Source organism: Copadichromis virginalis, linkage group LG14, assembly GCF_057382275.1.
Source record: "Copadichromis virginalis isolate Kocher_CV1m ecotype Utaka linkage group LG14, C_Virginalis_male_GT1.1, whole genome shotgun sequence".
NCBI classification, from domain to species: Eukaryota; Metazoa; Chordata; class Actinopteri; order Cichliformes; family Cichlidae; genus Copadichromis; species Copadichromis virginalis.
The window spans coordinates 23789597-23815515 of NC_140631.1; the positions used below are offsets into that span (position 1 = coordinate 23789597).

At 41.6% G+C, this 25919-nt stretch overlaps 3 protein-coding genes, 1 long non-coding RNA gene and 2 other non-coding genes across 9 annotated transcripts; 3 read left to right on the forward strand and 3 right to left on the reverse strand.

The window, feature by feature from the left end:
* Positions 1-475: 475 nt before the first annotated feature.
* On the forward strand, positions 476-3877 carry LOC146693979 (uncharacterized). The gene is made up of 4 exons (XR_014914844.1): positions 476-667; positions 934-1050; positions 2648-2715; positions 2942-3877. It is a non-coding gene; the product is annotated as an uncharacterized LOC146693979 (long non-coding RNA).
* LOC146693980 (small nucleolar RNA SNORA15) lies at positions 2350-2487 on the forward strand. Its single transcript, XR_014914970.1, has one exon. It is a non-coding gene; the product is annotated as a small nucleolar RNA SNORA15 (small nucleolar RNA).
* LOC146693981 (small nucleolar RNA SNORA15) lies at positions 2744-2880 on the forward strand. The gene has a single exon (XR_014914971.1). It is a non-coding gene; the product is annotated as a small nucleolar RNA SNORA15 (small nucleolar RNA).
* Positions 3155-10820, reverse strand: phkg1a (phosphorylase kinase, gamma 1a (muscle)). 3 transcript variants are annotated; one of them, XM_085430020.1, is made up of 11 exons: positions 10563-10820; positions 8907-9045; positions 7626-7804; positions 7470-7524; positions 7326-7391; positions 7073-7236; positions 6196-6339; positions 4919-5009; positions 4515-4668; positions 4298-4423; positions 3155-4082 (listed from the first exon to the last, which is right to left on the reverse strand). In XM_085430020.1, the coding sequence occupies exons 2-11, from the start codon at positions 8987-8989 to the stop codon at positions 3825-3827; spliced, it is 1320 nt and encodes a 439-aa protein (XP_085286146.1). In that variant the 5' UTR covers positions 8990-9045; positions 10563-10820; the 3' UTR covers positions 3155-3824. The 3 variants fall into 3 exon arrangements, with proteins under 3 accessions (XP_085286146.1, XP_085286143.1, XP_085286144.1); XM_085430017.1 differs by lacking the exon at positions 6196-6339 and having other exon boundaries at positions 10563-10800; XM_085430018.1 differs by lacking the exons at positions 6196-6339; positions 10563-10820 and adding an exon at positions 10339-10537.
* A 231-nt stretch (positions 10821-11051) lies between these two features.
* On the reverse strand, positions 11052-24238 carry chchd2 (coiled-coil-helix-coiled-coil-helix domain containing 2). Its single transcript, XM_085430024.1, has 4 exons — positions 24062-24238; positions 22846-23104; positions 21853-22021; positions 11052-11395 (listed from the first exon to the last, which is right to left on the reverse strand). The coding sequence occupies exons 1-4, from the start codon at positions 24109-24111 to the stop codon at positions 11385-11387; spliced, it is 489 nt and encodes a 162-aa protein (XP_085286150.1). The 5' UTR covers positions 24112-24238; the 3' UTR covers positions 11052-11384.
* On the reverse strand, positions 12489-14757 carry LOC146693984 (uncharacterized). 2 transcript variants are annotated; one of them, XM_085430023.1, is made up of 2 exons: positions 13022-14757; positions 12489-12873 (listed from the first exon to the last, which is right to left on the reverse strand). In XM_085430023.1, exon 1 carries the CDS (start codon positions 14426-14428, stop codon positions 13331-13333), a length of 1098 nt encoding a protein of 365 aa, XP_085286149.1. In that variant the 5' UTR covers positions 14429-14757; the 3' UTR covers positions 12489-12873; positions 13022-13330. The 2 variants fall into 2 exon arrangements, with proteins under 2 accessions (XP_085286149.1, XP_085286148.1); XM_085430022.1 differs by having other exon boundaries at positions 12489-12578; positions 12799-14757.
* Positions 24239-25919: the final 1681 nt, after the last annotated feature.

Sequence of the window (25919 nt, forward strand, 5' to 3'; positions counted from 1 at the left end):
ATGTTTTTATCTGTCATCATTACCAATTAAGTTTACATGAAATAAAATGTGTTAAATAAATAAATCAAAAATATAAAAAAAAATTAACATTGACATTTAAAACATTTTTTAAATAACACAAAGTAGGTGTGAAAACAACACAAAGATATAAAGAATTCTCAACATTTTATCCCTGGAAACGTTCCTGGATATTAGCTCCTGTGAAAATGAAAAATGACTGAAGAAAGGTAAGCAAAAAGCTCCTACAATAAGCAAAGAAGAAGAAAAACAACCATAAAGGTTAATAAGAAGCAACAAGAGGCACACAGAGCTGTTAAAGAGGCGCGAAATTAAAAAGACAGTTCAACCTGTGTAAAATTCAATCTAAAGGCTTTATCTATGAGTCAGATTCTTTAAAGAAACTGTGACGCTCTGATTTAATATGTGCTCCAGTTAACCTCCCATCCAGAAGGGGGCGCTGGTGCACGCCGAGCTGTTTCTGTTTCAGCCGCCACAAACTGGAGGGAAAAGAAGAGGAAAAGTCTTTAGCGTGGTTTATCCGGACGTACTTTGGTCTGCTGAAGATGTGGCCTTATAGACATCATGTAGAAGTCACCGTGGAGTTTTGTGAATGGAAAACGTTCTTGAAGAAACGAAGGTTAAAATATGAGGCTGTAGCGTGACGCAGGTGATTTTTCCCTCCCCATTCAGGTTGAAGGTATTTAGTTAACGGCACGTGTTTCCATGCACACGTGGTGGACCCGATAATTTGTGTAAATTGTGTTCACTTGTGAATTAATTTACTTATTTTCCGTAACGCCACCATGCTGTAAGAACACTCTCATAGGTTGTAACTATGTGGATAAGGTGTTACCTGACAGCTTAAAGGTGGAATCCTGTGCAGGATGTGCATTTGTGTTTATTTGTGCTTTGTCGTCGTTGCTTGTTGCACAGGGTGGTACTGGAGGTGATATCCGGAGTAATCATGCGGGAGCTCCCATCCTGAAACACGCAGATCTCCATGTGGCTGAAGCGACCGGCAGATGCACACGGTTCTTAATATACTATAAGGTACAAATGAAACACAGGGGAAGTGACTGAGTTAGTTAATGCCAAAGCAAAACCACGTGTCTTTTCAGGATATAACCAGGGTAAGTGTGTTCCCAAGCGCAAAAAAAAAAAGTATTCCACTTATAATAATGGATTGGATTCATATAGCGCTTTTCAAGGCACCCAAAGCGCTTTACAATACCACTATTCATTCACTCTCACATTCATACACTGGTGGAGGCAGCTACTGTTGTAGCCACAGCTGCCCTGGGGCAGACTGACAGAAGCGAGGCTGCCATATCGCGCCACTTATCCCAGTCTGTTCCATCACTACACTTTATGTGGCTTTTATTCAGAGTGTCTATGGAGATGTTGTTTCGTACTGAATATTCTGAATGGAAAGTTACTTTCAGCTGGTCCCTTATTCATAAGCGGTCACCACAGTGGGTAGTTGTTTGAGTTGAACCACTGCGTTAATCTCAAGCAGTTTGGACTGCTGTAATGCTCTATCATCCTTCTTTTATCATCCTTCTATTAGTTGACAAAGCACTGAGTGGTTTGGCCTCCCCAGTATTTATCTGACTAGGTCAGTGTCTATAACATTGTCTGACCTCTCAGATCATCATGCAGATGTTTAATTGTCCCCAGAAATGCATGTAATTCCTCTTTTCACTAGCATCTACTCAGCTCAACTTGGTTTTAAGCGTTTTCCATTAAGTGGTAGTACCTGGTACCAGGTTGTTTTTGTTTTCTTGGCCGGGGTAAGTCATGAGAGCAACTCTTTCATAAGACCCAAACTCACCATTTTTGAAGGGGAAACGAGGGAAATTACTACACAGTGACCAAAACAGAGTAGAATGGAGTGGAGCCGAGGAGGTGTTGTTGGAAAAAGGCAGTGAAAAATATTGTGCCGAGGGTGCTTTTCAGCTGCTAGTGCTCCTGATCTTTGGAACGAGCCACCTGCTGACCTGAGATCAGTTACAAACAGGCTCAAAACCTTTTATTCTCCCAGAACTCGGCTCATAAGTGTGAACTGGTGTTTTACTACTTTGTAGTAAGTTTTATTTTGCAGTTTTCATTTTAAACCTACATACCTTTTTTATGTTTTTATTTTCTACCCATTCACTTGTCAAGTGAAAGGTCATTGATTCGATTCCATCTGGAAATGAATTTCCCTCTAGGGGTTGTATCAGGAAGGGGATCTGGATATCAAACATGCAAAGCTACCCTCTGCCGTGACTCCATTGCCAAGGGAACAGCCGAAAGCTTGAGTGTAGTGAAATGTACTCTATAAATAAAATTACAGCTTGAATTTTGAATGCATGGCTGAATTCTGTTTTGCTCTGGATGTAGTAAATACAGTCAGACACCATGCGACATGAATGCTTTCACAAACTGACTCAGCAGGATGAGGGTGCTCATTGTGCTTCTCATTCTTACGTCAGAGTGAATACATCAACGGCCTCGTTCCTTCAAAGCGATTCAGCCGGTATATTAATGATCTGTTGCTCAACATTGCTTGCTGTCTTCCTCCCTGTTGATGCTCTGTGCTGTTGGCTTGTTTCCTGTTTTATTAGCTCAGATTTATCTCATAGCTTCGGTTCTCCTTCTGTTTCAGCGTGTCTAAACATTTACATGAAGTGCAGCTCGACCTGTCGCCAGCCTCTGGGGAACTTCCCGAGGATGGTATGTTATTAGACTTGTTAACTTAAAGGCATGGACGAATTCTGGTCCAGCTGCTCTGTGCTGGATACAGTCAGACACCATGCAACAGCCACGTCTCATTTCCACTAAATTAGTGGATGAGTGCCTTCCTCAAGCTCATCCAGCTGCGTGGGAATGAGTACAAACACACATTTGGCTATTCCTGATGGTTTCATATTGATTTATTCTGTTTTTCTAAATTCTGCAGGATGAAAGCTTCCAAAGCAAGACTGTGGGGACAACGGTCAACACACTCAAATCTGTCTGAAGTCGGTCAACCTGTGATGTTTTTTTTGATGTGCATCTCACTCTGTTGATAATAAACTTTAAAATTGTAATTATTTTTTGTCTGTGTGTGTCAGTGTTCTACTTCAAGCTTAAAAATGCTGCAGAAAGACAGAAAAGCACAGAATTGCAGAGCTGAAGTACCCCTCCATTTGCAGGACTTGGGGTTTTACATGTTTTAATAAATAGATTCATAGCATACAAGTTAAAGTTACACTTCCCTTGAGTTGCTGCCACCAGAGCATACTCTGCATATCGATTAAGTAGGCACATAGTTCTCAAACTGTAAATCACGCAGGTTTTATATTCCAGCCAGATAAACTGCAGGTATTTCCCACATGCTCTCCAAAGTATGGGCGAGGTTTAACTGCAGAGGGAGACGCATCAGGCATTTGCAAACGTAACTTTTTGTATATTCAGCCATGTACTTTAAAATTTACCATAAGTTTCTATGTTCATTAAAAAGTATAGCCTTTTGAAATCTGATTATTCTTTTTTGATACACCTTGTATTTGAGGGGCTGCATTCGATCTAAAGAACAGCAGCTGCATTTTCATAGGACACAAGCTGACAATGGGTTGAGTACACTTTTAGAACAAAGCAAGCACAATGTCACCAGTGGCATGGTTGAAAATTTTGCCAAACATTTCAGTCCTTGAGATAAATCAATCCCCCTGTAGTCACTACGGCTGCTTTTAAAAATGCTGCATTATGCATAAACTAGTTGTAGCAGTTCTTTTCTACAAAGAAAGAAGTTTAAATGTTTCCCCATGTAAAACTCAGCACGTGTCAGTCCACGCTGCTTGTTACTGGATGGGCTCGTCCGCTTCAGTGGCGATCGAAAGCAGGATGGTTTTGGCCGTGTTCTCAAAAAGTGCTGCTCTGTTCTGGGTTTGGCCCTTCTTGACCCAGTGGCCGTAGATCTTAAAGGCGCACGCATCTATGAGCTTGCGGATGGGCTTCACGGCGTACGGGTCGCTCTTTATCACCTCCTTGGTGATGGGCTTGGCACGGCGATAGTTGCAGTAGATTCGCATTGTAGCGAGAACGGTCAAGCAAATAACCTGATGGAGAAAGTTCAGAAAAGGTTATGGTTTCTTTATGAACTATCAAAGACAGTAAAGTTGTAGTAGACAGAAATTTAGGGGGAGCAAGATCCAGGTTTTTTTGGAATTAGGGTTATATTTTGATCGAGATATGATAAAGATACCATAAAATATATCCCTCAAATATGAAAACTATTAAGATTTTTAGTTTGATAAAATCTTGTGTTTCTCACCTTGAAGCGCCTGAACGGAGTGAATTGTCGTACTTCGTGCACCACGTACTGTGAAAAGAATGAGTGGTTCAGAACATCTGTAGCTGTGAAACGCTGCTTTGGATCCACCACCAGCATCCGCGAGATCTGGAGGAAGAATTATTTTAGTTCCAAGGTTTCAACCTTATCACCTAACTTATAAAACTGAGATTGCAACAAACTGCAAAAGTAAGATTACCAAATCTTTGACCGTGTCTGAGCGGTCTTCCCATTCAGGAGAGGAGAAGTCGTACGTCCCCGCTAAGATCATGCGCAGCATCAGTATCTGTTTCCTGTGCCAGAACGGTGGAGAGCCCGCGAGCAGCGTGTACATGATAACACCTGAACTCCATCTGCAAACACGAGCCAGAACAAAGTTTATCTAGTCTGTTCACTGTGCAGTGTGTACATGCATAATCTAATCACCTGGAACACGTATTAGCCGAGCCACACAACAGATAATATGAGTCATTATTTTGTACACAGATAATTCTAACACACTGCTGAGGTGCATAAGATCAATTTTGGTAACATGAGAGTAAAGCTGACACTCCCTCCTATTGATATTTTTGTTACTTGGTAACCGATTTCATGGTCGCTCACATGTCCACAGCTGTACCATATCCTGAATGTCCTGCGTCCATAGAGCACTCAATGATCTCAGGAGCAAGGTAACCAGGAGTCCCACACACCTCTGCATTACAGACAGGAAGAGTAAATACATGTTATTAAAGGGAGCATATTCCCTGATCTTTGTCAACATAAAACCACTTTTACAGAATTTCAAATAACGCTTAAGCGCTTAAGAGGTGTTCATTTACATGTATTCATGAGTCTATCCTTGTCTACATGTAGAATTGTTCTTAGGCAAGAACCCTAAAAATTGCCCTCAGTGTGTAAATCAGGCGTGGAGGCCATGGATTTTGAATCACTAGTTAACCTAAACTAAACTAATATGTTTAGACTGTGACGGGAAGCAGGAATACCTGATGTAATCCCACACAGGCACAGAGAGAACATGCAAAGGCTACAGCCAGGATTTCAACTGGGAATCTTCTTGCTGTGAGGCAACAGTGCTGACCACTCTACCACTGTGCAGCCCTATTACAGCTGTGTGTCTGCCCAAGGCACTCTCTGACTTCTGTATGACCTCTGTTCTTTATGTGACCCATAAACGATCCTGTGCTGTTTTACTATTTCACTGTGTGGAGATCCCCCTGATGGTCCTTTAAAGACCTGCATGGGCAGGTCTCTGCAGGAACCTGGGTAGATGTGGAGGGAACACCAGTATTTTTCATGACAGAACTCTGTCACCACTTTCCTATACAAAATACACACAGACATGTCACGCAGAGTTTTAAGACGCCCGCCATTTCCTTCGATTTGATTCATGCTGGTGGATCTAAAACCCATCTGAATAGATTTGAGTCAAATTTGACCCAAACGGTATGTAAGGGTTAAATATTTACTATCCTCATTGTCTATTAATATCTCTACAACTACAAAAGTGACACACAAATAGATGATATATTAAAAGAAAAAAATAATACAGTATCTTAGGGAAGTGTTTGGACATCACATTCAATGGGAATCAGTGCATCTCTACTGGAGAGACAAAACAAACTCTTTCAATTTAACTCAGTGTGGTTCAATTTTATTTATACTGTTTAACCGATCCAATTCACAGCAATATTCACCTCAAAGGGATTTATACTGCACGCTAAAGACCCTGAAAACCACTGTGTGAGTGAGCACTTTGAAACAGTGTGAAGGAAGAACTCCTTTTACCACAACTGGTTGGGCAGATCGAGCTACTTCCAAAAGAGTGACTATTGTCGGTGACTGATAAAAAAGAATTGTGTGAGAGGTGGAGTACAAACTTTTTGGGTTCTGAAGGAGGGCACGGCAGAGACAGTGTGAGAACTTCTGCTCACAGCTTCTGATTCTCCTCGTTTTTATCATCATCAAGCCATTCAGCATGCTCTCATGCCCTGTGGATGGAGATCTCACCCTGGAAGAGAGGTCTACATCCCGCTAGAAATATTACATTACGTTGAACAGCATTGTATTGATTTGAGAAACTCAGTACAAACTATGCCAATGTTCCACCTCAGCATAACAGAGCCACAAGATCCCCTCACTCAAGAGATTAGGTTTTTCCTTTAATTTAACATCCATCTTTAGGGAACATTTATAGCATAATTAAAGTATTATGCATTTAGACATTAATTGAGCACATTTAGATTAAGTGCTGCTGGGTCAAGTAGATCTCCAGCCTAATGGAAGAAGCCCATTACGTCTTTACCGACTGAACAAAACTATCCAGCGATGCACAGTTTCATTAGACGCTTGGCATTTCGCACTGCTAATGATCCGACTTCTGAGAAGTCTATTTGAAAGGTCAGTGTACTGTGAGTGTCTGGAACTGCAGCAAATAGATCAGAGTGTCCTGTTTCTTAACCTTTGTAAGAGCAGCTAAGAGAGCAGGGAGCTGTTGTGCAACCAGACCCAGATTCTCCGCTCACCACCAACAGCTGATGTCCTGACGAGTGCACTGCAGGCTGTAAACTGTAACTTTAATATTCACTCAACTCAGTGGTGGGTCTGAAATGATGCACTGGTGTTTAACTGTCAGCCAACCTGTGAAAGTTTTTAATGCTTTAAGTATTTTTGTCATCTTTTGACAAGTTGTATGATTACAGCCACCAGGTTTCTGAACTGCTAACACACCTTGCAGTAATGGAAGCTTTCACTGACCTTTGAGCGTCTGTCCTGGCTGAATCTGCACAGAGAAACCAAAGTCAGTGAGTTTGATGTTCATGTAGTCGTCTAAAAGGATGTTCTCGGGCTTCAGGTCCCGATGAACGATGTTCTGGGCGTGGAGAAACTGGACCACCTCCAATAGAGACCGCATGATCGTCCTAAAGACAACACGTACAAACCTTTAAAGAGTCCTTTTAAGAGTTAGCGGAATTTATCTGTCTTTTTAATAAATAACATGCTCACTGACCGTGTTTCCTTCTCACTCAGTGTAACTTTTTCTGTGAGGTAGTCAAAAAGTTCACCCCTCTTCATTCTGGGAAAAAGAAACTAAAAGCTTTGGTTGATTTTCACATAAATACCTGTTCAGGAATCATCCATGTGAAACACTTACAGGTCGAAAACCAGGAAGAAGAAGGCCTTGGACTCATAGCAGTCTTTGAGCTGAACTGGAGAAGAGAGTTACTTTGATATTTGGCCATGTTAGAAGAACAAAGTTTAAACAAACCCAAGTTTTTCCAGTCAAACTGATTAAATGAAGCATGCGTACTGATGTTCTCCTGCCCGTAGACTTTCTTGAGGATGTCGATCTCCTTCACCGTTGCCTCTCTGATCTCTTCGATCTCCTGCGGCGTCATCTTGTCAGAGGGGGTGATGTCGATGATCTTCACCGCGTACTCCTGAGACGTATGCTTGTCGACGCAGCGGCGCACCACGCTGCTCACTCCCCTGAGGATGAAAAAAAAAACACATCAGCCGTCCGAGCTGCACATCTGTTGTTTTTAGGTTTGGGTAGGAGGGCAACTTGTGATAACTGCTGGATAAAATGTTCTGTGACCGTGTCTTTCATCATGAATCATGTGTTTAACCGTTTCAAAACAGCACTGTTTTTGGTCAGAAATCAGTGACATGGTCAGACTAAAGGGAAGTATTGTGTGTTTTTACCATCTTATCAGTCTGACAGAGCAAGTAAAAACAGTGAAGAATGTGCTTGTCATGAAGATTGTCTTGTTTATCATTAACGTCCAGGAAAACAGAGAAAAACATCAAGTAAGCAAACTGAAAACCTTACTGCTGAAATTAAATTCAGAGGGCGATTTATGAATGAACAAGAGAAACTTCAGGGTGACCACAGTAAAGGAACTCCAGTGACTTTTCTCTGAATGAAGAATACTAGAAGAAGGACACATTGTCCACATCCTGTGACCTCCTGACCTGCATGTGGGAAAAGGGGGTGAAATTACATAATCTATCAGACCGACGGCCAACACTTTGTCTGAAGCGTGCTGAAGTTAATAAATGTGGCCTCCTTGGATAATGTGTCTTACGTAACAGCACCACCCTCTGACAGCTGGTGGACTGAATGACAATGAGCAGGCCCTGGCTCGGCTCCCATTTCTCAGGGGCTTGTGGGAAACTTTGGGGAAAGTGCTTGTTCTGTGCAGAGGATGATAGCTGTTTGAACTGAGGTCTAAATCTGAGGTGTGTTGTAACATTAAATGAATCTACAAACTAATAGCAAGTAGATATTTTACCATTTTTGTGTTCTGCCTTGCTACTCTTTGAAGTTATTTTGTGTAAACTCTGAAGAAGAGACGAGTTGGGTTAAATTCACAAACAATAAACCATTATTGTTTTTTGGGGTTTTGCTCAAGTGGATCTTAATCCTGGAACCCTCACATGTGGCTACATATAGGTCTAGTTTACCTAATCTTTAAGAGGTAAAACTGTGCACTCTTTAGTCCAAAGTCCAATGGAGAGTTTTCTGCTCAGCTCAGTTGGGTGAACCTCTGCTATGGGTCACGTTACAACGACGGTTTCGTAAACATACCTTCCCAGAATCTCCTTGGGCTCATACTTGTCGTAGAACTCTTTGGCTCCCACCCAGTCAGGGATCTCCTCCTCCTTGGTCATGTTTCCAGCTCAAGGCTAATAGTACAGAATTATCTCCTCTTGCAGCTGACCTCAGGCTGCAGGCAGAACATGCATTCAAAACTCCAGCATTTTCACTAAACACAGCTCTACTTTAAGGCTTTTTGCACATCTGATCACACTAGAACTGCTTCCAAGCTGTTCTGACGGATATTCACCAGTTAGCTGCTTCACCAGCAGGAGCTGTCCAGATGTGTGTTTGGGCACCAGGCGTGCCAGCTGTATTTTGTAGGCCATACTGTTAAATTTAAAGCTTTATCAGCAGAATGTTAAGTAATTAAACTGCATTATTACAGATCAAGCTACTGAGTGATACTTAAGTAATCAAAATCATCAACAAATGAATCATTTAATTGTAATTATTACCAATAACATTATGTAACATATGGAGTACAGTTACTTTAGGCATTTTACACCTACTTAAGTATGTTCCCTTAACTGCTAGGGCGTCGCCATAGACAGCGATACCTTTTTTCCTTTTAAATTGCAGTGTGATTTATTTTTAATCCATTTTATTTATCTTTAAGTATTCTTATTTCCTTTGGTTGTCGCAGTGCCACTCCGTTTAAAAATTACTAGAACGTCCCTGATCCCAATTAATTACTTACCTTGAAACTACATTTTAGTGTTTACAGGAGACAAACTTCTCATATCTACTCATTTGGATGCACTTCCGGCGCAAAAATCTCAAGAAAAGCTTCAAAACGATGATGATTATTAGCATTATTTCCATGTTTTTAGGATTATAACGGCCTATAAGCAAAGTTATTATTAAAACCTGTCAGAATATAGACAGGGCTGAAACAGAAAAATGTGGAAGTTCTATTAGTGTGGAGATTTCTGAAAATCATACATCACTTTGAACCCTTAAATTACTGAACTCATGATTTTTAATGGAAATCAGTTCCCACTTCTCCATCTGATTACTTACATCACAGGAGTTTTTAGAATAAATATTTTCTGCAATTCTGTGAATAAATGTGCAAAAAAGAGCAATGTTTTCATAAATATCCAACAGAAAACGTGTAGTTTGGACATTCTCTTTTTACTGTAGTCAGAAACGAGACTGGCCAGTGAATGCGCACTGAATACTGAACAGGAAATTCGTATTTTACAGCCTGTAACATGTGCCAACATCACTGTGTCGCTTCAGTTCAATAAAAGAGCAGTTTGAAAAAATGATGATGTCTCAGTAACACGGCTGTGGTTAAATTTTCCTCTTAGATGCTCTAACGCGCAAAATATCTGATTTTTAAACATCTGATTTTAAATGATTAAAAAAAAAAACAGATGGGTGACTTTTTCCTCCCGTCGTTACAACATGTACCCACCTGTCTCCTTTCACTTCTTCCAGTAAAGCAAACAAAAGTCCAATAAACTCAGAACGTGTTTTGGGTGAATACAAGAAGCCATCGTTTCAAACTTAATGTCATACCAAACACAGCGCAGACTAATAAAGCAACCCACGCCACCACGTGTGAACCCGTTCAACTGCTCACTCACTGTCCCAGAGTGACCTGCAATATAAACGCATTAAAAGGCCGGCGTCCCTCACCGTGTCCGTCAGTCCCTGATACGAAGACAATCCATCATCAAATCGCGCACAGTGAGTTTCTGAGGACGAACAAAGAGCTGCAGTCAGACTCCGGCGCTATGGCGCGTTTGCGGGTCTGCTGCTGCCATTCTGCAGAGGGTGAGCTTTAATGTCAGGTGCCAAAAATAACTATTTGCTTCGGCAGATGCAGAAGGACACCCCGAATGAGTCCTTACAAAAAACCCCATCCATGAAATAATACCCCGCGGCTCGTGCTCTCGCCACGACGCTTTTAGAGTCAAAACATTACTTCACGCGCAGGTTGCAGCTCGTGAATTTTGCGCTGAAAGCAGAGTGACGGGACAGGTGCGGGACACCCCTTTGTAGCTGCTGAAGTCTAATTAAAGAAAGCACAGGTGAAAACAGAAATGCTTCAGTGTAATAATACAGAGCGCATATGATGAGGAGATGTGGGGAAAAAACAAAAAAAAAAAACAAAAACCATCACAGTCTCGTTTTAATTCAAGTCCTTTATTAGTCTGAATCAAACCCAGCAGCCAGAAGGTGAAAGTGGCCTTTTTTTCTCTCTACAAGTCTTGCCATGAGACAGGATTTAAATTAAAAGCATGCACTGACAACTGAAAATAAACCTCAAACATGAGCTAAAACCAAAATATATAAACATTATTTATAAGACTATGATTACAAGCTCTGCAGCAGTCTGAGAAATGAGGCTGTCCGATGACAATTTATCATTAAAACATGTTTATTGATTGTGAATTACACCCTCTCAGTATCTTTAATAAGGAGATGTGATCTTCATTCTGCAGATAGCATCTCTTCTCATGACAGACCTGTAGAAAGAGATAAAGGACAGTTAATACTTTAAATCGTTTAAAATGACTTAACATACTTAGGTTAAGGCTCCCCCTTATGGCCACACTGGGTATTACAGGAGTTTAGAATAGTGCAAAGTCATTTGGCTTTGATATGTGAGCGACAAAGGGCTCATTCAAAGCCTCGATGCTTGCTGGGTTAAACTCAGTTTGAAAAGAGAAAAATGAGACTGAAAATGCAACAGCTTGATGTTGATCTATTTGATATGCATCAGGAAGATCCAGTACTTTAACAGAATTTTATGAAAGGAGCATGCTGAAAATGTGCAACAGCTTGTGCGTCTACCCCCCCATACGTAGTAAATGTTTAGCTAGCCGCAAATGCAACAGAAACTATAGCATTTCGTAACTACACTCACTTTAAATATATCAAATTACTAGGGGTGCAACGATACACGTATCGATATTGAACCGTTCGATACAGTGCTTTCGGTTCGGTACGCATATGTATCGAACAATACAAAATTTTTAATTTATTTTATCAACTTTCCTTCTGACTATGCTGTCTGTGTTGAGCGCTCAGTGGATCTGCGCTCGACAGTGCAGCCTAGGCGGAGTAGTCGAACGCAGATCCACTGAGCGTAGGGCAAGCTAGCAGACAGAAGTTAAGCTCTTCTTGCAACATGGCAAATTGAACCTCCCCCACCCTCATTCAGATGTGGCGTTTGGAACTACTTTAGTTTTCATGTGACATATGACCCTGAAGGTAAGCGCGTCATGGACTAAAGTAAAACAGTATGTTGGATGTGCCATGCAATGCTCAATTACATGGGTGGGAACTAGTGTGTTAGCGCAGTTAGCTCGTTAACGTGTTGGCCGTCTAGCCCCATGCACGGGGCGATCGTTAACGGAGATTTGCAGTGTTGTGGCGTTAACGTCATTTCAACGAGATTTACGCTGACAGCACTAGTGGGAACACAACGAATATGACTGCACATTTACGCCGACATCATCCTAGTGCAAAGACAAGTGGAAGCAGACAAAAACAACAAGCATGCATGCTACAAACTTTACCCGAGTCATTTAGACAGCCGTTAGTGTAGCTGCCCACTTGGAATTACCACTCGTGACGCAGAGAGCTTCGACTGATGCAACTTTATTCTCTCCTCTTTAAACCACCGACAATATGGCACCGTGAAAACTATAAAGATGCACAAACAAATACCATTAAACATTTACGTAAAAAGTGCAGAAATGTTCACATTTTACCATAGAAAATTATTTTGATTAACTCAAATAGTGACATTGACATAAATCAATAGTTTTTAAACTACTTATGTTACAGCATTTAATAAAATGAATTAACAACAACCATTCTGTCTCTTAAATACATAAACAATCATTTGCAATCATTAACCAACCTCTTTCTGCTTCCAAGGGTGCTAATCATGCTGAATCAGCTAGCCAACCTCCTCCATGCGCATCTCTTAGCCAGTCTTTCCACACCACAAACAAATGACATGCATACACAATAAAAAACGAATTCAACCACATTGAGTAAACTTTCAAAGTTATAGCATGTGACAGATAAATAAAACACATAGTTTTGCATGAGTACCCTCAAAAACAAACGCTTTTACTCACTCTGAAGCAACGTGTTTGCGTCGCCTCACCGAGAACAGAACAGGAAGTCTGACACAATAAAAGAGGAAGTGCTAAGGTACTCTTCAAAATAAAAGCGCAAAGTAAAGTGGCTTTGCCGGCATTTACACTCCCACCAAATCCTGATACAATGAACGAACAAATTCACAAAGCAAGTGAATTGTACAGGATTTCTTACACTAATAAATGGATGACTGAATTGAACTATCAGAGTTATACAGGTAGGTATACTTAATGGATTGAGGTAGTGTATAAACATAACTATTATTGTCTTAACATATTTTGTTTTATTTAATTCTCAAGGAGTAGTACTAGTTTTTGGATTGGTCTCTCAATAATTGAAGGTTTAGAAGGGGCATCTTGCTTTCTTTGAGGCTTTCTCTCTCCAACTCGCACTTTAACTCGACGGACTAAGCCATCATGGTCTTGAAAGGTCTCCACAACTCGACCTAGTTGCCAATGGTTTCGTGGGAGATTGTCGTCCTTGATAACAACGATATCATTGACTTTGAGGTTACGCCGAGGTAAGTGCCATTTTTGCCTTGTTGATATGTTGAGCAGATACTCCCTTTTCCAGCGGCCCCAGAACTGTTCAATAAGGTATTGGACTCTTCTCCATCTTTTTGTAGCATACAAATCTTCTTTCATGAACACTCCGGGGGGTGGAAGAGCAACCTTTGTTTTCATCGTGATGAGATGATTCGGCGTTAAAGGTTCCAGTGCATGAGGATCGTTGATTCCGTCAACTGATAATGGGCGACTGTTGACAATAGCCATGGCTTCATATAGCAGCGTTCTGAGGGAGGCATCATCAAGCCGACCTGGGCACTGTGCGAAGGTTGCATTCAACACATTCCTAACCGTTCTTATTTGCCTTTCCCAGACACCTCCTGCATGGCTGGCAGAAGGGGCGTTGAAGACAAATTCGCACTGTTTTTCAGATAAGAAGGTCTCCAATTGCTTGGCGTCGCATTGCTTAAGTGCTTCCTTGAATTCGTTCCTGGCACCAACAAAGTTAGAACCTTGGTCACAGTGTAATTGTTGGACAGCTCCTCTAAGACTGATGAAGCATCTCAATGCATTGATGAAAGAGTCTGTTGACAAATCTTCAAGCATCTCAATATGGACAGCTCTTGAATACAGACACGTGAAAATCAGACCATATCTTTTGTGTTCTTTGCGTGCTGTCTTCACAATGAACGGGCCAAAGCAGTCCATGCCGCTAAATGTGAAGGGTGCTGAGGCTTCAAGACGTTCTTTAGGGAGTTCAGCCATTCGCTGGCTCTCTGTAGGTCGTCGAAGTTTCCTGCAAAGCACACAGGTGTGTATCATTTTGGCCACCAGCTTGCTCCCACCAATGACCCAGAATCCATTTGCTCTAAGCTCCATTTGTGTCTGGCTTCGACCTTGATGGCATGTCTTAGCATGGTAGTGGGACACAATGAGCTTGGTTATATGACTGTTGCTTGGTACGATGAGTGGATGCTTCACTTTGTGGCAAAGAGACGACCACTTTAATCTCCCACCAACGCGCAAGAGTCCATCAGACCAGATGGGGTCAAGACTGAAGAGAGAGCTTGAGTTTGGAAGGTCACCTTTGGCTTGAAACGTTTTTATTTCATGAGGGAAGGCGTGCTGCTGTACGATCTTTATCACTGCTTCAGCAGCCTTCTCACGCTCCTCGATCGTCACATGTTCAGTATGCCTTTGTTGAGATCTCAGTCTTTTGATTCTTGCAACCACCTTTATGAGTTTTGTCCAAGATGAAAACTGATTCAGACGATCGAGAATATCATTGAAGGTACTGACGTCAGTTGCGAGCACCTGAATTGTCTTGACTTCGGGATCACCAACAAGTAACTCAGCTGGAGTGCTAGGTGTTAGACGTAACTCACGTTCCCAGAGAAACTTTGGTCCTTGCAGCCAGTTTGTAGAGTGGATGTCTGAAACATGAAGCCCTCTGGATGCATGATCCGCTGGGTTTTCTGAGGTGTCCACATAATACCATTGATTGGGATTGCTGTTGTCTCTAATGAGTTGAACACGGTTTGCGACAAATATGTGGAACCTGCGAGCGTCATTGTTGATGTAACCAAGTACCACTTGGGAATCGGTCCAGAAGAATTCATCATCAATTTTCATGTCAAGCTCAGCCTTTAACAGGACGCTTACTTTTGCAGAAACCACCGCTGCTGCGAGTTCAAGCCTCGGGATACTTGTGACCTTTGAGGGTGCCACCCTTGCCTTTCCCATCACAAGGCTGCAATGAACCTCGTCTTTGTCATTTTTATATCTCAGGTAAGAACATGCACCATATCCTAAGCAGCTGGCGTCCGAAAAATGGTGTAGCTCTACTCTGACAATGTTTTGGAAGTCGTGTGGGTGGTAACATCTTGGAATTGAGACCTCCTTCAACTTGAAAAGACCATTTATCCATTTCTCCCACCGTGGCTTCACATCTTCTGGGAGTGGGTCGTCCCATCCAATGCCTCTGTGACAAAGCTCTTGTAGGATAAGTTTTCCACTTAGGCTGAATGGAGCGATAAATCCAAGTGGATCGTAGAGTGAGGCAATGACGGACAAACAACCACGGCGAGTCGAAGACTGATCTTTCAGGCTGATGTTAAAACTGAAGGTGTCGTCCTCTATCGACCACTGAATGCCAAGAGCGCGTTCTGAAGGGGATGGGTCAAACCCACGAGGTTCAATGGTTGCTGCTCTTTCAGAAGGGTCTAAGTTGGAGAGAGCAGCTTCTTCATTTGAGTTGAATTTGTGAAGGCGCAGGCCTCCTTTTCTGCACAACTCTTGTGACTGAATGATCAGTTCTTTGGCTTCCTCAACTGATGAAACGCTGGCTAATCCATCATCAACGTAGAAGTTTTTCTCCACAAAGGCTGATGCTAGAGGATAGTCGGTTTGATGTTGTCGTGCAAGATGCTTTAAACCGAAATTGGCGCATCCTGGAGATGATGCAGCTCCAAACAGATGAACTGCCATTCTGTACTCCTGAGGTTCTTTCTCCAAATCACCTTCTTTCCACCAGAGGAATTTCAGATAGTTTCTGGATTCAGGGGTGACAGCGAATTGATAGAACATTCTTTCAATGTCACAGATTACGGCCACGGCTTCTTTCCGAAATCTGCAAAGCACTCCAACCAGAGGGTTGATAAGATCAGGTCCAGTTAATAGGGTATCATTCAGAGAGACACCATGGGATTTGGCCGAACAATCAAAAACAACTCTTAGTTTGTCCGGCTTCCTGGGGTGATAGATTCCATGATGTGGCAGGTACCACTCGGTCTGCCCCTGAGATGCTATAGGAGCAGGCTCTGCATCACCCCTGTTGATGGTTTCTTCCATGAATGTTCGGTACTGATCGTAGTATTGTTTGTTGGCCTTTAGTTTTTTCTTGAGACACTGTAGACGTACCGTGGCTAACCTCTTGTTGTTTGGCAGGTTGGGTGGGCTGTTCCCTTTGAAAGGGAGAGGCATTTCGTAATGTCCGTCTTTCCTTTGTGTGATGTGATTACTGAGGAACTGTATGAAATGGACATCTTCTTGGGACACATATTTGTTCTCATAGGTTCTCTCAGCAAAATCTGATTCCAGGGCTTTTAGAACATCTGTCGCTGATGGAACAGGCAACTCTTTTACTGTGAGCCGATGCACAAAGCTCTGGTTTCCTTGTCTGTCTAGGTGGGGATTTGATGAGCCAATTATACTCCATCCTAGTTCTGACCTTTGTGCGAAGGGTTCATGCTTGTCACCTATGATGACTTCAAGAGGAGCCAGCGCAGATGGACAGTCATATCCAATCAGGAGCCCTACATCACAATCTTGGAGAGGCGGCAACTTATTTGCCAAGCTTCTGAGATGAGGCCACAGTAATGCTGTTTCCTTCGTTGGGATGTACGACTTATCAACTGGGATAAAGTCGCGGCTATAAGCCTGTTGTAGTTGGATACAACTCTCAGAGTGGAGTCCTCTAACTTGTAAACTATGAACACTTACTCGAGATGACTGTGTCAATAGCCGTCATTGTACTGAGTTTCAGTTTTACTGGTTGGACATCCACATTCAGCTTATCAAGTATGTCGTCCAAGACAAATGTTGAGTCACTTTGTGTGTCTAGCAATGCATAGGTGAGTATTTCTCTGTGTGGCTCTTGTACAGAAGACACAAAGACTGGGACGATACTTGAGGTAGCCGAAACGCGTTGTGTTGATGTATGAGACATGACCTTGTGTGTTTCCTGGTTTACAGGTTCTTCTGTGGGAGCGGAACTATTTGTTACTGCTTCTGCAGGGCTGTGCTTCCTGTTTTCGTGCAGGCAGGTTGGATGACGACGTTCACAAATGTTGCACGTGTGTCGTCTTTTGCAATCTTTGGTGATATGACCTTTTCTTAAACATCCAAAGCAGAGCCGGTTTTCATGGATGAATGCCCTTTTATCTTCAACACTCTTAGCTGTAAAGATGGGACACTTTGAGATTCCATGAGTTTCACTTTTACAAACAGAACAAGGTGATTTTGATTTACTAATGTTTGTGTCTTGTTTCTCCTGAGCGGAACTCTTTGGTTGCATGTTTGTGTTGAAGACTTTGGCTCTCTTTGGGATTCGATCATCTATAGGTTTGAAATTCATCAACAGTGGAGAAGCTATCGGGTTGCAAGCTATCCGTGCTTCTCTACTCAGGAAGTCTGTGAAGCATGCAAGATTTGGATAGGTGCCAGATTCGTCAAGTTCATCTACAACAATTCGACTCCACTTGCGCACGATCCATTCTGGCAGTTTTTTGAGCAATTTGTGATTTTCTTCACAATCGTTTAGGATAGCTAGTCCTTTGACGTGTGGGATTGCTTCAGAGCATCCTTTGAGGAAGTCGGCAAACTCTCGTAGCGCTAGTGGGTCATTTGCGCTGATTTTCGGCCATCTCATGAGTTTATCACGAAATGCTTTCTGTATAATGAATGGGTTCCCATATCTGTCCTCTAAGACTTTCCATGCTCCCTTGTATGCATTTTCTGAATCTTGGTAAAAGAAACCTTCTACCGCTTTGCGTGCTTCTCCTGCGAGATAATTTTTCAGATAAAACATCTTCTCGCTTGCTGGAAGGGGGTTTCGGTCAATCAGATTAATGAATGACATTTTCCAATCGGTAAACTGCAAAGGGTCCCCACTGAATGTGGCAGGCTCAGGGACTGGCAAGCGATTCATACTTAATGAGCTAGCGATTGCTTGTGCTAAGCTGACAGACTCCTGGGTCATTGTCATTTCTGGAATTGCTTTGTGGGGTTGGAATGATGCGGCATTTGGATTCAGCTGAGGTTCAATTTGCCTTCTGTAGCAAGCAGAGCTAATTTTACTATCAATTTCCCCGTTGTGGTTCTCAAACCCTTCAAGGCTGTTGTACGCTTTCACGCGAGCTATTGCTATAGCAACTTCTTTGTCTGCTTGTAACTGCTGTAGTTTTGCTCTTTCTTGTTCCAACTGTTGTTGCATTTCCACCTCTTTTAGTTTAATTTCTGACAACATTTTTGCCTCTTTGAGTTTCCATTCACTTTCTAACTTGTGAAGATGTGCTTGCTGTGCTTGAATTTCTTCCATAGCCTTTGATTGCTCCAGCTTGGCAGCAAGCTCTGCTTCTGCATCTACTCTACTGTTGCGGGTACAGGATGAGCCAGAGTGACGGCTCAATTGCTCTGACAACTCTATAGAGCTTGCAGTTTCTGTTATGCTGTTGCCAAAAACAGACCCATATTCGTTCTTGCTTAACACTTCTCTTACTCTTTCTTTCTCAAGATGGTTATTATATTCCTCATGAACGGTCTTTAGACGGTCACTTATGAGGTTACATACCTCCTTTGTTAGCGTAACACAGGCGTCCATTTTGTTGACAATGTCAGGTGTGGTGTTACTGTTACGCAGGATAGGTTCATACTGTGAACTTACAGCGTCGTGCTTTGCTTCAATGTCTTGCTGCAGTTTATTCAGGTCTTCTGCTGAGCAGAGGAATTTTAGTTTTGTTCTAGTTTCCCTTGCTACGAGCTTCCAAGAGTCATAAGTCTTGTTGAATGATTTTTCACGCTTTCTGATATCGTGCTTTTGCATCTCTAGGCCTTTCTCTGTTAATTTTCTCTCACGTGAGCTAGATTTGCATGGTGCGTTCATAGGGTTGCCTGTTTCTTCTTCTGATGAGCTGGATTCGCATGGTGCGCTTGTGGGGTTGTCTGTTTGCTCTTCTGGTAGTGACATTTTGTTTCCGTAGCTGCCTTAAGTTGATTGTAGCTTTGATTGCCTTACTGCCTGACTATACTTTAAAGCTGTAGTTAATCTTTACCACAGAGTAACGCTGTGTCAAACATTTACTGATTATGGACATTCAAAGGTATGTTTAGCGTAAGACAGCAACAACAAATGTTCATAAATTAGCTAATGAGCTTCACCTTTTAAACCTTTTCATAAACAGACATCCTGTGAATTATTATTCCACAAAAAACACATTTCGCTCACCAAGAAACATTAACCAGATTCAGGAATATTATGTGTTGGCAGTCCATGAATTAATTTGGCCTCGTAACATTATTTAAAGAGTTTCTAGTTATGCATTAAGCTTGTGCATGTGTGTAAGCAGTCCCGTGTTTCTTCTTGGTAGTCAATGTCTCTTTTAGTATCTGGAGTCTTGAGCTTTAGTATGCTGTTCTTTCTAACCTTGCGAGTGGAATCAGCTGGCTGGTAACAGGTTGGTAGCTGGATCTCTGATGAAATGGTGTCAGGATCTCTGCAGGGATGGCAGGTCTCTTGCAGTCAAGGAGTTTTCACTGTAGCTGCCCACTTGGAATTACCACTCGTGACGCAGAGAGCTTCGACTGATGCAACTTTATTCTCTCCTCTTTAAACCACCGACAATATGGCACCGTGAAAACTATAAAGATGCACAAACAAATACCATTAAACATTTACGTAAAAAGTGCAGAAATGTTCACATTTTACCATAGAAAATTATTTTGATTAACTCAAATAGTGACATTGACATAAATCAATAGTTTTTAAACTACTTATGTTACAGCATTTAATAAAATGAATTAACAACAACCATTCTGTCTCTTAAATACATAAACAATCATTTGCAATCATTAACCAACCTCTTTCTGCTTCCAAGGGTGCTAATCATGCTGAATCAGCTAGCCAACCTCCTCCATGCGCATCTCTTAGCCAGTCTTTCCACACCACAAACAAATGACATGCATACACAATAAAAAACGAATTCAACCACATTGAGTAAACTTTCAAAGTTATAGCATGTGACAGATAAATAAAACACATAGTTTTGCATGAGTACCCTCAAAAACAAACGCTTTTACTCACTCTGAAGCAACGTGTTTGCGTCGCCTCACCGAGAACAGAACAGGAAGTCTGACACAATAAAAGAGGAAGTGCTAAGGTACTCTTCAAAATAAAAGCGCAAAGTAAAGTGGCTTTGCCGGCATTTACAGTTAGCACATGAGTCTCCTTATGGGGACCTGATATGTTTAATATGCTGCTGAGAATATAGACCAGAAGAAGCGTATAGTATAGCTTTTATTTTGGAAAGAGACATTTCTCTGTAATAAACTCTCTTTTCCAAAGATGAGTGATTCCTCAATCAGATACAGGGCTCGCAATATCGCTAGCCCGACGTCCCGGGGCTAGCGATTTTTCCAGTCGGGCTACCAAAATCTATCTCTGCCCTGCCCGTCGGGCTATCGTAGGAAGGAAAAATATATGTCAATGCTTTTGCATTCTTTTGGAAATGTAGCTGGGTAATTATGTCATTGGCATCGGTGAGCCACTGTCAATATGTGACATATTGAAATCGCATTTGAATTTGCGCTTGTTTTTTGCTTTCACTTTGCAATCGCGCAAACTGTGTATAGAGAGCGACAGCACTGATCTGTGAGTGATGATAATTTGTGCACCAATTCCTCTGACATCGTCTTATTAATCGTTAGCTTACTATGCAAACATGACAAGTGAAATCTCCCGCAGCAAGCTTAAACATATGAGAGGTTGATCGTGCAGAGAATCGCTGAGCGTTATGTGTGTGTGTGTGTGTAAAAGCAGCAGGATATATATTTTAGTTCTGCTGAGCCAAATAAGACAGGTCAGGGTGAAGAAGTGACAGCCAAAGAAAAGCTTTCCACAAAACGGAAAAGTTATGACAAATCAGACTATAAGGCAAAAAGAAAGTGCAGCTTTATGGTTTCATGGACAAAAGAATTTCTATGGCTGCGATATGACGAGCTATATAACCAGGGGTGCACATAAGTGGTCCGCAGGTGCGCATTCGCTGTCAAAATAAAAAACGCGCACAAGATAAGTTGCAACGCGCGTTTGCGTACATAAGATTTTCTGGAGGAGGACAGACACTTGTTTAGAACTCTTAAAGATGTCGAAGAAGCTCCTTTAAGCAATTACTGTGGTGTTCCTCCACCTCCAAACAAATGTCAGAAGGAGTCCGAACCACAAAAGAAGCACGTATTCTCGGAAAAGTGGTTGCAGGAGGTGAGCTGGCTTCAAACAAATGCTGAACGCACAGAGATGTGGTGCGGAATGTGCCGTGAAAATTTAATAAATGACAAATTAAAAAGGCATGAACATTTTTTTTGTATTGAAAAAAATATCGACCCGTGACACCAAAGTATCGAACTGAACCGTGAATTTTGTGTATCGTTGCACCCCTACAAATTACTAATAATGATGAAAAGCAACGACTAGAAGACAGAAAGACAGCAGTCTCCATTTATACAAAGCCTGGACGTGTTTCACTCACCATTAGCAAACCTGCACTGTTTGAGCACCTCACTGAAGCCCTCGCAGAGCTTGAGGTCGCTCTGGTTTTGGGCACACTCAACGAACTGCCTGAGCTCGTAGGAGCAGACCTGCTGCTGCTGCTGCTGAGGGGCCCCCTGCTGGTACACAGGCTGGGCCTGGTATGGCTCCTAATACACACAAGGCAGAGGATTAAATCATGTGTGTGACAAAGATCAAAACAGAGTTTAACATGTCAGAACAAGCTTCAGTTTTGTATCACAAAGATGGAATATCTTCCATTAATGACACAAAGTAAATCTATTTACACATCTATCGATAAAAATGCTGAAATATCTAAAACTGCGATCCTCAAACTGCTCAAGAGCGTGTGGTTTCCAAGTCCTTTTTGTCATAAAGAAAAGCAGAGTAAATGATTGGTCATCACTCATATCTTAAAATCTACTATGAATGTAACTGCATAAAGATAATAGTGATGTACTGGGTTCAGGGTTAATGAGACAAACATCATTATGCATATTTCCCTGCACTTGTGTGAATGTAAATAAACCACGTTTGACCTTTGGACTTTTGTTTTGGTTATAAACACCCCAAATATTTTTCATAACTGATGTTTACCTTCAGCAGCTGTGTCTGTATTTTCAAATTAAACTTATCACACGTGTAAACATAAAAAAAACCAAAAAACAAACCCAGATTGAGCAGAGGGAGTAATTCATCTTTAATCAACCAGCACTGATTGCACACAGGAGTCTTAATGAAAGCAAGATGATTCCTTCACTGCTTTTAGTTAAAAGTCTCAATTTTCATCATATTGTTTCCATCTGGCTGTTATACTGAACTACCACAGTGCATGTAACTCCATGCGTTACATAAAATGTGGTGTTTGTTTGTCACCTGCTCCATGTTGCAGAGGCCCTGCATACTGTGTCTCAGACACCCTAATCTTCCTTGAAACTGTTCCAGTCCTGTGGCTGGCTAAACCTGGGCTTACCTGGTATGTGACGTCAGGCCTGGCAGGCTCTGAGTGTCCTCCGCTGAAACCTCCAGTCATGGCGTGACCGATTGTGTGGCCTACCGCCGAGCCTACTGCCACCCCAGCGGCTGTAGACGCCATCTGGGCAAACATACCCGGCTGCCTGGGCGCTGCGGCTGGCGTGCCGACAGCGGACGGAGGCGCCTGCATCGGAGCCGGGGCGTAGGAGGGAGGGGGAGCAGCCCGGGCCATAGGTGGAGGGGATGGTGGAGCCCGGCTGTAACAAAAACGTTTTGTTAAGAACTTTTTTAGCAACTTTACCAAACACAATCAAAAACAGATATGAGCTGACATCTGTTATTCCAGCTATTACTCTGAATCACAGCAAAGGTTTATGAAAGCTTGGATAAAGGTGAAGCTCTGATTCAGAGAATATCTCCACACTAGTAAGACAACAAAGAGCTACTTTCAGCTGATCACTTATTCACAAGCGAGAATAATATTCAGATGCTCTTCTTGATGCAACCACAAAGGGATTTGTGTCTCCTCCTGGGATCTGTTCTTCACTTGCTAAGAAAAAGTGTTATCCCGTAGCTGGATAAAGTAAGCCCACCTGTGTTCAAAGTGAACTTTAAACATGTCACTGTGGAAAATAATCAGTCTTTCCCTAAGCAGCTTGGCCTTACAGGTGGAGACATTGGTACAAATTATTAAGCACCAAGAGTCAAATGTGTTCTTGCAATTCTTAGTTTCAGCTATATATTCAGCTTAGTTTCGGATATATTTAGTGAAAGAGAAATGAGGGCACAGAGGGATTATTCTTCCCACAAGGAGAAGAGAAACAGAAATACTTCCAACCATTGTGCGACTTATTTCGTTATAACTCGGAAGAATAAAGTCTCAGTTTAGCTGCAGGTTAGAAGAAAAACTATAGAAGCTGATGCAACTCCACTGGCTTTGCTAGCATGTGGGGATTTGTACAGAGGAAACCACGATAAAGACAATGACCTTCATCATTTTCATAACACAGTAACTTTCTGAGCAATACCCAGATTAACCGGCAATTAAGCTTTAATTGAAATTATCCTTATAAGATACTTGAAGCACTTCATGACCTGCACTTTCCTGGCTAACATACGGCACTATGACATTACCTAAACGTTAGCATTTGTGCTAACTAAAAATATCTACTCTACCTTTCTTTAACAAAAGGGAATTAAACCCTAAGTGTTACCTGGCTGGAGGGGGCATCCTGGACGTCCGGCTTCTGCTTCCTCTCGGCATGTTGAACACTTAGGTAAGTTTACCTGCGGGTTTAAATAAATACACACTGACGCTGTCACACCGCTTTATATTCAGCGACCTTTAGACAATCCGGAACTTTCCGCGTGTTACATCATTTGTCTCCCGAGTAACTTCCGGTGTGCAGGATACACAACAAGGACGATTCCGCCAGGTGAGTGTTGCGTAACGCATTACGTTGTTCATCTAGGCTAAAGGTTAGAATTGTTTTCTGTGCCATCAACAAAGTCTTAAACGGTTTTGCTTTATTCAATATTTGTTTAAAAAAAATGAACTCCGGACTGCTTTTACTTGCAAGCTGTTTTTGATATTGTTATATAATATTATTTACATGTTTCATATTGTAGGATCAAGGCCGTCTCACACTGTGCTTCATATCTATTTCTTTGTCCTTTAAACTGTGTATATATATCTGTATTTTTACCCACGAAATGCTGCATAAGGTTTATTCAGAACTTTAAATAAAAAGAAAAAAACACATTTGAACGCATGTGTGTCGTAAAATAAGTTAATTATTGTTTGCAGTTTCTCTAAATCAGATATCATCCATGAATCTTCAGGTCCCCTCTTGCCTGGTAATTCTATCTTCAATATCCACTATCCCTCCTCTGCACATGTCCAAACCTTCTGAGCCTTGCGTCTCTAACTTTGTCTCCAGCTGCTGAACATGAGCTGTCCCTCTGAAACAATCTCGTCTGATCCTGTTAATTCTGGTTACTCCCAGTTAAAATCGGAACTTCAACTCTGCCCGATATGTTGCGTCCATCAATGCAGAACGGTGGAAAGAAATAAGAAGCTCTTTAGCAAAGTATATATTTGCATCTTCCAGCCCTTTTCTCAAAACTTGTATGGTGTCCAATAACTGGAGATAATTTATCTGAATTTCAGGTGCAGGACCATACCTCATGCACTGGTATATGCCTCCAGCGCCACAAGTTGTTTGTACTCATTTTCATGCCCCACACTTCTCCCCTTTTCCCCCAATTCAGTCACTTCTCATTAGATCTGCCTGGGATCTGCAGCCAGTCCCCTCTGAGGCCGTTCCCAAACCACAGCTTCAATTTGTGCTTTCTCAATCTGCTGTTATCAAACTGAAATAAGGATGTGGTCCCAGCTTGTTAAAAGCAATTCATAATCTTAAATTGATCAAGATGTTCTTTGCATCAGCCGTTACTTCAGTATTCCTAGAATTCCTTTCTCATGCTTTCTCATCCAATTTCAGACTTAAACCACTTTCTCATGTTTTTTGGGTTTTTTTGAAAACTCAAGAGGAAGAATCAACAGAGAAGAATAGACAGATGTTAAAATAACATTTCCTAAAGTTCACAGTTTCTAAAGTTTACTTAATCTAATCCATAACTATCTGCAGATTTCAGATGGTTGAGGGTGGAGTTTCAGATAATAAAACAATTGAAACTTGTTTATTAAACTGGTGTACAAGATCTTGAAATTATTTCAATACATCACTGTGGACTACTAGAACTTCTGGTCAAAATGAGCTTTACCTTAGCACAACTTTGGGTTTGGCAAGATCAAAATTAAACATTGAAACCAGTTTATTCCAAATATATTTAAGATAATTAATATTTGGATGATCTTTTCCTTGTTTAGGCAATTTAGACTTTGAAGTGGAAACACTGGCACTAGAGAGATGACTCAATGCTGTAACAAGGAGCTCTCTCAGGGGGAAGTGAGTCTTGGTTAATGTGTAACAATAAAACAACATTCTTAGATATTCAAAGTCACCCTTCAGTTTTTTAAGATGTAAGTGAGGCTTTTTCATTCCACAT

Bases quoted from the DNA above. Each gene is read 5' to 3' on its own strand.
- chchd2 (XM_085430024.1), bottom strand. From the start codon at position 24,111: ATGCCGAGAGGAAGCAGAAGCCGGACGTCCAGGATGCCCCCTCCAGCC. The intron at 23,105-24,061 runs GTAACACTTAGG...TTTTTGTTACAG, and splicing joins AGGATGCCCCCTCCAGCCAG to CCGGGCTCCACCATCCCCTC. The intron at 22,022-22,845 runs GTAAGCCCAGGT...TGTGTGTATTAG, and splicing joins GGCCTGACGTCACATACCAG to GAGCCATACCAGGCCCAGCC.
- phkg1a (XM_085430020.1), bottom strand. From the start codon at position 8,989: ATGACCAAGGAGGAGGAGATCCCTGACTGGGTGGGAGCCAAAGAGTTC. The intron at 7,525-7,625 runs GTACGCATGCTT...TCTCTTCTCCAG, and splicing joins CTACGGGCAGGAGAACATCA to TTCAGCTCAAAGACTGCTAT. The intron at 7,392-7,469 runs GTAAGTGTTTCA...TCTTTTTCCCAG, and splicing joins TTCTTCCTGGTTTTCGACCT to AATGAAGAGGGGTGAACTTT.
- LOC146693984 (XM_085430023.1), bottom strand. From the start codon at position 14,428: ATGGAGCTTAGAGCAAATGGATTCTGGGTCATTGGTGGGAGCAAGCTG.